Genomic DNA, 13,508 nt, shown 5'->3' with positions numbered 1-13,508 from the left:
ATCATGGCAGCGCCCTGATGAAAAACAACACAGTTTTTCGAGCGGAATATTTGGTGAAAAAAGGTGATTTTCGAACATTTAATTATTATTTTTGTGGCTAAGTTAGACTGTTTTACATTCCGTAATGGATTTAGAAGGTGGAGAGGGTACACAGGCGGTTGCAAGTGCGCTAAATTCCCTGCAGTCGGCGAATCTTCTTAGTGCTGCTGGTCAGGAATATTACGGACAGCTGACCAGCTGACAAACTGACCAGTGAACAAAAAAACTGTGACATAACAGTGTTGAAATTTTTGTACATAACCGTTTTCAATAGAGTTGAATATATATTTTTCCTTTAGACATGGGATTTGACTTTAATTGTACCAATTTTGGTGTTGCTACAAGGACTTTTAAGGTATGGTTGCTATGGAGTTTTGTTTTGGAACATTCTGTTCTGGAACAGTAAACTTTAAGCTGGTTTTTCTCAAAACGGACCCTCAAACTTGGTCGACTTCAATCGGATGTAACTCGGTCATTTTCTGTCCGATTCCAACAAACCATATATCATTTTGAAGGTCTTTAGATGGAGAATGTGTAAATAACAATAACTCAGTTTTTAAAATTTCCTCATTGTGACTCATTTTGCCAGCAGAGCTCACATATGTTGTCTGATTTATTCAGTGAATAAATCAGACAACATATTGAAGCTAAGAGCTACTCTGCTAGCTTAAGTCACAGCTTCCCCCACTTTTAGCTTTGTCTCTGTAAAGTGAAGGTACAACATTGTCTGTAAAAACCAAGCGTAATGGGATGTCATACCGTGGCTCAATAGTTTTGAAGATACACAACTATCAAGGAGCTGGTCTGAGAAGTAGAAGAGGAGTGATGTTCATATGTTGTTAATATTCAGTGTTTTATTGTTCATAGTTAATATTGTAAATCACACTTTCTTTATTTTCATGTACATTTAGGGTGTCCCATTCAGTAAAAATCTGTAAAATTCCATTCCGTTTTTTTTTAGGTGGTCTGTCATAACTTTTTTAGAATTCTATCGGACATTGGGACTTTTGGTATTAGTGTTCCTGGAAAAAAGGGACCCAAACACACATACTGCACAGCAGATTTTTACAGCTAAATGTGTATACTGTATATAATTTATACACACATTTTTTCTCTCAATGTGGCCCCCCCGAGTCAAAATATTTTCCCAGCTCTGGTGTAAGGAGACACACAATTAGCTGCTAACTACTCGGGACTAAAGATAAACACAGTGTCAATCAGAGGGAATCAGCGTTTGTGATCTGCAATAAAATGCATTAATCAGCAATGGCGATCACATACTTTTTCACAAAAATCGGCCGATTGTCATCGGTGGCTGACCGATTGATGATTGATTGCAATCCACTTAAATAATTATAGCCAATTCATAAAATCACAATACATTTTTTTTGTTTTTTTAAACACTTTATTAAAAATCAGCTGCAAATTCAGGCATTTTTAGGCTGCAACAACTGAAAAATTCAATGTTCAGTCTGTTAATACATTCCCAACACATGGCAGTTAATATGGCAGGTGTGTACCGCCTACCACTGTTGACAGTAACACCGCCGCCAGTAGGTCACACACACCTGCAACAACAATGCACTTTCTATAGCACAGAGATATCTCAGTTTAGGAGTGTTTTGAGATAAGAGCCGTCTCCCGGCTAATTGCTGTGCTTTAAGCCAACATTTGAGTTATAAACATGCCCGCCGTTAGTTGGCATTGCAAATGTCAGTGTAAACCTCGTAAGAACCGATCAAAACATCTGGTAAAACAATATCCAAACGGCAGACATTTATCCATGAAAATATCGAGAAGCTGCCGAAGGTGTGTAAGCCGGTAGAAATCCACTTTCCAAGGTAAATACTGTACATTATATTATACAACTACTGTAGTGGTATGTAGTATACATTGTGTCCAGAAGTTAGTTTTTTTTCTTTTTAAAAGACCCAATTATACTGTTTTGGCGGCCAAACACCAATTAAAGGTATTTCAATTAATTTCAGATGATTGGGATACAAGTGTTTTGAGTTAAGAGCTTTGTCACAGAACCAATTAAGCTCGTAAGTTGAGGTACTACCGAAACTAATATTTCTTACTCGACTTATTTTGTGTAGTGACGAGAATGTCAAGCAGTCCACTTGCGAATTATTGAGTGCCCTGAGAGTACAATAATGACCTGAATGACAACAACCATCGAGTGGTAAAATAATAATGTGTCCTCGCTGCTGTATTTAATCACACGTTTCCATAAAGTTGAATCATTTTGAGCAGATTGACTTTATATTACTGTATTCTGGGCATAGTTCGATCCAAACATGAAAATATATGGCTTTGTTATAGGGTTGTATTGTATACCGGTACTAGTATAGTACCAGGATACTAATGAATCATATTCAGTACTGTACCGCCTCTAAAAAGTACCAGTATCATCCAAAACTAATGTAAAGCATCAAGCAAGTGATTATTAAATTTTAACAGAAGTGTAGATAGAACATGTTGAAGCAGAAAATAACCAGATATTAACAGTAAATGAATAAGTAGATTAATAACCAATTTTTACAGCTTGTCCTTTATAACGTAGACACAATAATAGAATGATAAACGACACAATATGTTACTACATACGTCAGCAGACAAATTAGGAGCCTTGGTTTGCTTACTTACTAATAAAAGAAAAGTTGTCTTGTATGTTAAATATTTTCTTTAATGACATAATTGCAACAATAAACATATGTTTAATGTTTAGTAAGATTTTGTGTTAAAATAAAGCCAATAATGCCATTTTTTGTGGTCTCCTTTATTTAGAAAAGTATCAAAAAGTACCGAAAAGTATCAAAATAATTTTGGTTCCGGTACCAAAATATTGGTATCGGGACAAGACTACTTTGTTATGTTCATGCTGTATTAGGGCTGGGCAATAAAAGGATATCGGTATATATTGCAAAAGACACAATCGCTATCAATAAAAAATGTGTTTGATAAGTAGTTGAAAATATATATTTTTCTTCTTCGTCTGAAGAAACAGGAAGTTGTGAAGCAAAGTTGGTTTCACTCGCTAACCGAGCAACGCGAAAAGTGACATGCTAACAACCAATCAGGTAACAGTATCAACTATCGTTTTTGGTTGCGCCATCTTGTCGTCTTGCTGTTGGCTCTTTGCATGGGGTGAGAAAAGAAAAGTAAAAATGAGTGCTGCAAAAATTGTGGATAAAAGAGGAAAAATCACTTTTGACAGAATGGCAGTTTTTGGGATATTTTCTAAAACGGACCGTAGTCAGACCAAGGTGCTCGTAATCAGTAATACCACACTACCTAAGCCATGCTCACCCTTTAGAGCACAGCCCTAACTTCCTGGCACTAAACCTGCAGAGAATAGTTCTCAGGTTTCTCTGTTTACATTTTCACACTTTATTTTTTCTTTTAGTTTAATGCGATTTTAGAATTTTGTTTACATTGTTTGAGTATGTTTTATGTTGGTGTTGAGTTTCTTTCTGCTTTGATAGCTGAGGGGATTATAATCAGAGGAAGGTTACATTTTAAATACTTCTTTACACTAAGTATATGTTTCTCCCACTCCTTATTTTCGGTAGGTCACAAAAATATCAAAAAAATATCGATGTCGACCGATACAAAACACAAATATAGAATATACAATAGTTTGCAGCCAGCCCTACAAATGAAAGAACGGATACTTAATTTTTTTTAAATAGCAAGAATTAAAATAATTGATGTTGCAACCAAATCAACATGACTACAATGTGCCTTCACATTCTATTTGGAAGCATTTAGTCCCTCACTTAATTCCAGGGCGACATATGTTGTGTTAATTAGTGCACACATGGTGCGTCACGTCTGATTATTAGGACATTTAGCATCTCTTCATAAACATTAAAATGACAACTTACCACTTTATATTTTACAAGAGGAAAAATCACTTTTGACAGTATGGCAGTTTTTGGGATCTTTTCTAAAACGGACCGCAGTCAGATCAAGGCGCTCGTAATCAGTAATGCCACACTACCTTAGTCGCGCTCACCCTTTAGTTCAGTGGTTCTCAAATGGGGGTACGCGTACCCCTGGGGGTACTTGAAGGTATGCCTAGGGGTATGTGAGATTTTTTTTAAATGTCTGTCAAAAAGAACTGTGAAAAGAAATGCAACAATGCAATATTCAGTGTTGACAGCTAGATTTTTTGTGGACATGTTCCATAAATATTGATGTTAAAGATTTCTTTTTTTTTTGTGAAGAAATGTTTAGAATTAAGTTCATGAATCCAGATGGATCTCTATTACAATCCCCAAAGAGGGCACTTTAAGTTGATGATTACTTCTATGTGTAGAAATCTTTATTTATAATTGAATCACTTGTTTGTTTTTCAACAAGTTTTTAGTTATTTTTATATCTTTTTTTCCAAATAGTTCAAGAAAGACCACAACAAATGAGCAATATTTTGCACTGTTACACAATTTAATAAATCAGAAACTGATGACATAGTGCTGTATTTTACTTCTTTATCTCTTTTTTTCAACCAAAAATGCTTTGCTCTGATTAGGGGGTACTTGAATTAAAAAAATGTTCACAGGGGGTACATCACTGAAAAAAGGTTGAGAACCACTGCTTTAAGAGCACAGCTGTTACTGGCACTAAACCTGCAGAGAATAGTTCTCAGGTTTCTGTTTACATTTTCACACTTAGCTATTTTGTTACACTTTATTTTTTCTTACGTTTTCCTGCAATTATTTTTAGTTTAATGCGATTTTGGAATAGTGTTTACCATATTTTCCGCACTGTAAGGTGCACCTAAAAACCTCCAATTTTCTCAAAAGATGACCGTGAGCCTTATAATCTGGTGCGCCTTATATATGGACCAATATTAAGCCACAACAGGTCTCGCAACTACGGGATGCATAACGTAACCCCAGCCTCTACTGTAGCGTCTATTCTATGCGCCTTATAATGCGGTGCGCCTTTATATATGAACAAAGTTTTAAAATAGGCCATTCATCAGGCATGTGATTTGACCACAATGAAAAAGACTGAAAAAACTTCCGGGGGTCTGGGGGACGAAGGTCCAGGGCGGTGCCCTGGTGGGGGGACAAGGGGGGCAACGCCCCCCCGAAGCTCCTGGTTTTTCACCAATTTAACATGCTAAAATTAACAAAGACAGCACCATTTGAAGAAAATATTTTAGTGTTTAAAGACATGAAAACATCATTAATAGAACATACATAACCCAATTATCCGAATGAATCACTGTATATGGTTCAGTCCCAACAGTATTTGGGCACTAATATTTACATCTTGTGTTAATTTCACATCCACAGGTGTCACATTGATCAGTGTTATTATCCACAGTTTATTAACAGTATTACCACATTACTTCAGTTCATGTAATGTAAACATTTCATTCTTTTCGCCAAAATAGGATATACATTTATGAAAATAATTAAACATGTTTAGTATTGTTTACTCATATTTGAAAATAGGAAATAATAATAATGTGGGGACACTGACATATTGATAGATAGATAGATAGATAGATAGATGGATAGATAGATAGATAGATAGATAGATAGATAGATAGATAGATAGATAGATAGATAGATAGATAGATAGATAGATAGATAGATAGATAGATAGATAGATAGATAGATAGATAGATAGATAGATAGATAGATAGATAGATAGATAGATAGATAGATAGATAGATAGATAGATAGATAGATAGTACTTTATTGATTCCTTCAGGAGAATTGCATGAAACAAGTGTGAAAATATTTACCTTCAAGATTGTTACACCACTGACAATAGTTTCAACAGACTACATAAGAACTTAATATTACAAAATAGTATTATATGCAAATTTATTTCAAATAAATTGTTAACTGGAATCAATAATGCGACTCTTTGAATTTCTGTAATTTCATAATATATTTTCACGTGGCTTTTTATTTTTAGAAAAACCCATTTATATTTCGCTAAGCAATAATTGGTTAATATTTAAAACAAACATGCGTATTTCGCAAGCAAATATTTTTTTAGCTTACCTCATTATTAACAACCCTGTCTGCAACTGAAGTGGGTGGATCTTTCCTCTCGATGTCTACGGCAGTTGTCGATGTAAACAAAAGATGAAGTCCGTAAGGTTTGCTCACTTTCGGTTGACATCCAAGAGTATACCAGCTAGTGAAAAGTTTGTTTTCCTTGCTTCAAGTTGTTTCATATGTTTTTGGCGTTTCGCATGTACTTCCAAAGCCTTGAAACCTCGTGATCCATAGTCAATATTATCATGACACCACGTGCACAAAACCTTTCCGGGACGATCGATTTTCCGAATAAAATCACCGAACAAAGTCGTAACTTTCTTCTTCCCAACAGTATCAGTGATTTCCCTTTCCATCCAGTCCCTTCGAAACTTATTTTTGACATGTTTATCAATTTCTTTTACTCGTAAAGCGTCCTTTCTCTCGAGAACCGACATTGTTTACATATGGAAAATGGCCGTATAGTAACCATTATGAATGATGACGTTATTAGCGTCATCATTCATAACAGATGTCCTGATTGGTCACAAGGAACATATCGACCAATCAACTACGGCGTAATATAAACTACGTCTCGAATCTTGATTTAGGGTCGGAAAAAGAACGGAAAAACGGGAGATAATTATTTTTTTTTGTCCCCGAGATTAAAAAAGACGTAATTCCGACTTTAGACGGAAAAATCACATGCCTGATTCATTGAAGGTGCGCCTTATAATCCGGTGCACCTTATAGTGTGGAAAATACGGTACATTGAGTATTTTTTATGTCTGTGTTGATAGTTTATTTTTGCGTTGATAGCTGAGGGGAATATAATCAGAGGAAGGTTACATTTTAAATACTTATTTACACTAAATATATTTTTCTCCTGCTCCTTATTTTCGATAGGTCACAAAAATATCAAAAAAATATCGATGTCGACCGATATAAAACACAAATATAGAATATACAACAGTTTGCAGCCAGCCCTACAAATGAAAGAAAGGATACTTAATTTGTATTTTATTTTTTTAAATAGCAATAATTAAAATAACTTATGTTGCAACCAAATCAACATGACTATAGTGTACCTTGACATTCTATTTGGAAGCATTTAATCCACCACTTAATTCCCGGGTGACATGTTGTGTTAATTAGTGCACACATGGTGCGTCACATCTGATTATTAGGACATTTAGCATCTCTTCATAAACATTAAAAAATGACAACTTACCACTTCCACTCCCTTTAAAATGCCAAAGTAAGACTTGAGGTAGTCCACGTCGCAGCGGATCCCCCCGAAGATACTCCTCGCGTGGACCGGCTCGGTGGTGGGCTGGTAGGGGCTGTCGGCCCCGGAGATCATGGAGGTGTTGGAGGCCTCGCCGTCCAAGCCCTCCGCCTCCTCGGTGCTCCTCATGGCGGGAAGTGTAATGTTCGCTGAAGACGATGAATATATATATTTTTTTTAATTACGCGATGGCAGGCACACTTTGTTCCATCGGACGCAACCAACCGGAACGTCCCAATTCTCACGGCGGCGGCGGCGGAGGAGGAGGTCGGCACCTCGGGTTGTTGCTCGCCCACTCCCACAACTCCGAAGGCGGGTCACTTGTCGTTGGAGTCCCGGTGGGACCGCGGAAGAAGCCTATTGTTAGCTAACTTATTAGCACTGTTGTTAGCACTATTGTTAGCCAACTCATTAGCAGCGGTAGCCCGCACTGAGGCAGCTCCGCGCGGCTAAACTCCCCGTGGATGCAGCCTTGTCTCCGCCCCTTGCAAACACTGCAAATGCTTGGGAACTGAAAAACTCTCCGCCCGTTTCTTAGTCCTCCCTCCAGTCCGCGAAACACTATTTGGCCGGAATCACGCCATCTTTGTCTCTCGTCGCAATTACTTCCATGAACTAACATAACATTGTACCAAAGAGTGTTGCTCTTTTTTTTCCTCAACGATGCCGTCAGAGTACTCGCAGTTTTTAATACATATATTTTAATGTGTTACTTAATGGCAAAGTGTTACTTTATTCATTATTTTTTGGTTGGTATCGAATTAATCTGTTTAGCATTTACTGCCCTCTGATGGTTGATGGTGGTACTACAAGGTAAATAAGGTGAAATACATCTAATATAATACTGTGGAGGTTAATTTGTGTCTATAACGAAAGCTTATTTTGGACAATGAATAATAATAATCTAACTTATTTTTTCGCATTTTATTTATTTATTTTACATCAAATTATGCTGAGAATTTAATTGAAAAAAAAAATGTGTTTAAATAATTTCGATAGTTAAAATTCAGTGTAAAAATGTAAATCAAGATTGAAGCAATCAATCCTGTCCCAACGAACCAATGAGGCGAGTTTTGAAGCAACGCATGTTTTTGCATAAAAAGACAGAATTTTAGCAAGCTGAATTTTTATGGAAGTTAGTGTGTTTATTACGGAATTTTTCTTCGGATACTGAATTTTTTTCACTTGAATTTTGTGAACTGTTTTTTTTTTTGTACATAAAATTATGCTGACAATTTCATGGTATTTAAAATATGTTTGAAAATTGTGTTTAAAAATTTAGTATGTAAAAAAAATAATTGTTTTAAATAAAATTGAGTGTAAAAAAATCGGTGTTTTAAAATTTAGTCTAAAAAAATCTGTTTTAAAGTCAGTGTAAAAAATAAATCAGTATTAAAATTCAGTGTATGAAAATCCACTGTAAAAAAATCTGTGTTTTAAAAGTGTAAAAAAAGTGTTTTTTTAAATTCAGCGGAAACATTTTTTTTTAAATTCATTGTGAAGAATCAGTTTTAAAATTCAGTGGGGAAAAAATCAGTGTTTTGAAATTCAGTGTAAAACAAATCAGTATTAAAATAAATAACTGTTTTAAAATTCAGTGTAAAAAAAACAATTGTTTCATAAAATTTACGTTAAAAAATCAGTGGTTTAAAATTCAGTATAAAAAAATCAGTGTTTTAAAATACAGTAAAAAAGAGTGTTCTTAAAATTCAGTGTAAAAAAAAAATCAGTTTAAAAATTCAGTGTAAAAAAATCAGCATTAGAATTTACTGTAAAAAAATCAGTTTTAAAATTCAGTGTAAAAAATGTGTCATAAAATCAGTGTTTAAAAATTCAGTGTAAAAAAAATCAATGTGTAAAAATTAATTGTAAAAAAAAAAAATCAGTCTTAAAATTCATTGTATAAAAATTCACTTTTGGTAAACTACTGAAGCAATCAATCCTGTCTCAGAACTAGTCAAGGTGAGTTCTGAAGCAACAGATATTTTAAAACAGGGAGATTTAAACCCCAGGAGATGCACTAATATAATAGTAATTATGAATTTGCTGATATTAATACAAATCTCTATTTTACACTCCGAAGTAAAATATTTTGGTTAAAACAACCTAATTATTAAGAGGGATTTTTAACCTAAAAAATGTGTTATAATCAGCTAATTTTGAACAAATCCATGCAATAATTAGTTTTTTAGTGCATGTAAAGCAAGTGTGTGTATACAGGGCGGCGACATTGGGTTCAAGGGTAAGGATGAGGGCCCCAGAATGTTTGCAAAAGATTTGCAGATGACAACTGCATTCTACTCAGGTAAAAATCAACAAAAAGTATTGAAAACTGTTGAGCAAACTACAAATATGTTTAGATAAAAGCAGACTATCCTTGAAATTAAGCAAAAACAATGTTATTAAACAAGTGTAATGGAGGCCAGTGTGGTAGCAAACCTCCCTCCCGCACGACTGGAGTTGATAGCCCAGGCTTTTAGCTCTGTCATCAGCACGCTCGCCTCCAATGTGGACGACCCGGGTTCGAGTCCCCGTGGCAGGGACCAAACCACGTGGGTTACACAAGTACTCGATTCCAAATAGACAGAGTGTGTTTGCGGACGTTAATCGGTTGAATAGCTTTGGAGTTGTGCATCAGTTGTAAACAAAACAATGTTAATACACTAATGATCACAAAAGTACCAAAAAGGTGCAAACTTGGGATTCTTTGTTTTATTGAAGCTGGGGGGTTTGATAAGCATTGTCCTCATCGTTGTCGGTGCATAAGCTATAGAATCCACATGGCCGCTTAGAGGCTACACAGTTGTGTTAAAGTCATACAATCACTGAATTATTTCAGTACACAGAAAGCAGCCATTTTTTCTCCATAATATCCTGAATACAAAAAGAAGTGGAAGCAGAAGCTTGTCGTCTCACACAGATGAGGACCGCCATTAGTGGTCAAAGGCAATTCGTTTAAGTCCAACTGACGCCGGGGTACAAAAGTTACATTGGCGTCAGCTCAGTATCGGGAAAGACATCCAGTCATCAAAGAATACGTGCAATTATGGAACCAAGCAGCAGGAGAGCACTTTCCTAATACCAATTGGGACAGGTACGATTGGAGTGACGTTTGAATGTTTGTCAGAAAATTGGCTAGACAGTAGTGACAAAAAAAAAGTTGTAAACAAGGAGAAGTTTCTTGGGCTAAAATGACAATTTGGTGTATCTGATAAGATGTCGAAAAAACCCATTGCACCAAATCTACAGAACTGGTTGAAAGTAACAAAAAACAAGCCATAAGCAGCAAAAGCAGATACATAATGCTGTTTGACGTGTGCACCAAAAGGCAAGGCAAGGAGGAGGAGGCATTGTGTGTATTTAACTGGGAAGTGATGGGAGGGGTCCGAGGAAAAGTGCTTATTTCAACATGTTCTGGAGGTGTGCTTCATCTACTGCAGGGGGGGTCCAAATGTTTCCCACCGAGGGTTCCAACCAGAAGCATTGCAGGATGCAGGGGACCATTTTAGACGATACAATCCTCACCTTAGCTTTTGTGCTATGGTTGACAAATCCAATTATTAGAGTATAGCTTGGGGCGATGGAAGGATGTAGCGCGCTTTAGAACGGCGCCCCCCTCTTTTTTGTTGCAAGTTTTGTGGTTTCTGTGTAATATGTTTATGTTTGCTTACGACTATCGAGGTTTTTTAGACCCCCCTCCCCAAGTCCAGTCCGATTGACTTTTTTTTACTCATAGCCACCCCTGATTCTGATGTAAGGGTGTACAACAAAATCGATTCACATCCAAATCGCCACTCTAATTAATCCCAATTCATAATTTTCAAAATTTGATTGCAATATACATACATATATATATTTTATAGGAATCAATTAAACTTTTTTTTTTTTAAACCATTTTAAATGCAACCAGAAGGAGCTTTTCTAACCTGAAACCCGTTTTGAAAGTTTCATCATAATTATTATACCAAATACATGACAAGAATCGGTTTGAATAAAGAATCGTGTTCAATCGAGAATCAATGCTAAATCAAATCGGATCGAATTGTTAGGTGCCCAAAGATTCACACCCCTATTAATGTATTATCTACTAAGGGTGCACAAAAACAAAATCTCAATTCTTATTAATCCCGATTAGAATTCGAATCGCAATTTTAAAAATTGTATATAAACAACAAAAAAAAACTTTTTTTATATAAGAATCAATTAAAAAATGTTTTATAGACCATCTCTTTGCAATCAGAGGAAGATTTTGAAACCTGTAACCGGATTTGAAAAAGTTTAATTATAATTATTAGACCAAATAATACATTGCAAGAATCGGTTTGAATTGAAAATAGATTTTGAATCCAATCGTCACTCAAGGGATCGGAATCGGATCAAACGTTAGGTGCTCAAAGATTAACACCCCTATTAGTAAAATACTTACTCGGGTGCATACAAAATGATTCACATACGGATTGCGAAATTGGTTTTTAATTTTCAAAAATCAATTAAAATAAATATATATATATAATGTAGTCGAGGTTTCTGTGGTTTATCCGTTATACAGTGCTCAATACTGGGGTAGAGCGGAATATACGTTAGGTCAGGAAAAAACACAGAGGCTATTTCATCCCAACAAGCCTGTTTCACAGGTTTCTCTGCTCTTCAGGGGAGCAGGGAAACCTGCAAAACAGGCTTGTAAGGATGAAATAGCCTCTGTGTTTTTTCCTGACCTAACGTATATGTATGTAATGTATTTTTTTTAATGAGTAGATTTTTAAAAATGTTTTTAGACCATATCTCTGTGGAACCACAAGGAGATTTTCTAGCCTATTTTGAAATAATTCATTATTATTATTAAAGCAAATTATACATTGCGAGAATTGCTTTGAATCGAGAATCGATTTGTCCCCCCAGGAATCGGAATCGAACCGAATAGTTGGGTGCCCATAGATTCACACCCCTTTTAGCGAAGTATCTACTAATATCAATTGTTTTTTTATGTCGAAGACCAACAAAAAGGTGCTGAAAATGGTCCCCTGAGCCACACTTTGGACACCCCTGATCTACTGCATAGGCCACACAGTTACAAAAAACAAAATTTTAACTGAAAGTAATTAGTGTGCAGTTCTCACAACAAATGAAGTCATCTGAACACCAATACAGTCTTGTGGTTACGCCTTAAAAATATAAATGCTTGGGAAGCGGTCAGTTTGGCTTTCCTTGCCAAAACCAGGAAAACACAGCAAAGTGGGATAAAGTTTTCCCCATCGTGTAAATTAGAAGGTCTGAGGAATAGGAAAATATGTACAGTATGGGTGACTACAGTTAGAAAAAAAACGCATGTCCAATTTACATTGTGTGTCCTTTTTTTCTGCTAATGTGTGGGGGAAAAATGGTGTTATTTCACCAACCGTTACATATCGTCTGAGGAGTTAAGATAACTAAGGGTGCCTGGTGTGATGAGCCTAATTGGTTGTACTCTGAAGGCAAAAGTCAGTTTAAAGACTCACCAAAAAAAGGCCTGACGAGCCAAACAAGTTTCCCACATGGAAGCAAGTCCTTTAGTAGAATCGGAATGTTTTCTAAGAAGCAAAAGAAGGAGGTGAACAGTAAAGCAGGACCAGGGTGATGTTTGACACTGTTCAGACCACAGCAAATCAGTGTGTGTTTTGGCTTTGAAGCGAGTGGTTCGCACCACCAAACTGTTTATCTTCCCCCGTTAAGAGTTTGGATGAAGGCATAATTACATCTACAGTATTTCTGTATTAAACGAGGCATCTTTTTTTTTTTCCAGAAAAACAAAAACAAAAACAAAAAACCAGCAACCACAGGCTACATGAACACAAATAGAAATAAATTATTTGAATGACAAGAAATGGACTGCTCTTTTCAACCGATGGCGCTAGCTACAGTGTTTTGTTTTTCCTCATGTAGAAAAGCGACTGCTGTTGCGGGAACAGCTGTGTGTGCGAGGCACTTTCGGGAGTTATAGTAGGAAAGATGGTGCCCAACCCCCCACCCCCTTCCCAAAATATACACACCTGTAGCTAAAGACGAGATTCTGCTGGAACCTCAAAGCCGGTCAAATGCCAACTTTGTTAGTCAAACAATTTGCAACACACTTGTACACAAAATTCAAACCTGAAGAGATTGTATCTATATTTACAGAATCCTTCCAGATGACTAGG

The 13,508-nt window shown here is 36.1% G+C and overlaps 1 protein-coding gene across 3 annotated transcripts in view; it reads right to left on the bottom strand.

Moving 5' to 3' along the window:
• cmtm4 (CKLF-like MARVEL transmembrane domain containing 4) overlaps positions 1-8,040 on the bottom strand; it is a 64,112-nt gene extending 56,072 nt beyond the window's left edge. Inside the window, exons 1-2 of one of the 3 annotated variants that reach the window (XM_062033697.1) lie at positions 7,611-8,040; positions 7,279-7,484 (exon numbers count right to left, since the gene is read on the bottom strand). In XM_062033697.1, coding sequence (XP_061889681.1) covers positions 7,279-7,464 — 186 coding nt within the window. In that variant the 5' untranslated portion in view covers positions 7,465-7,484; positions 7,611-8,040. Of the gene's footprint in view, positions 1-7,278 lie in introns of all 3 variants that reach the window. The other 2 variants (XM_062033696.1, XR_009823998.1) reach the window with 2 other exon arrangements.
• Between the last annotated feature and the right edge of the window lie 5,468 nt (positions 8,041-13,508).

The sequence above is a fragment of the Entelurus aequoreus genome, linkage group LG02 (genome assembly GCF_033978785.1).
Source record: "Entelurus aequoreus isolate RoL-2023_Sb linkage group LG02, RoL_Eaeq_v1.1, whole genome shotgun sequence".
NCBI lineage: Eukaryota > Metazoa > Chordata > Actinopteri > Syngnathiformes > Syngnathidae > Entelurus > Entelurus aequoreus.
Note: the sequence above shows the minus strand (reverse complement) of the source record. Positions and strands in the feature narration are given on the sequence as shown.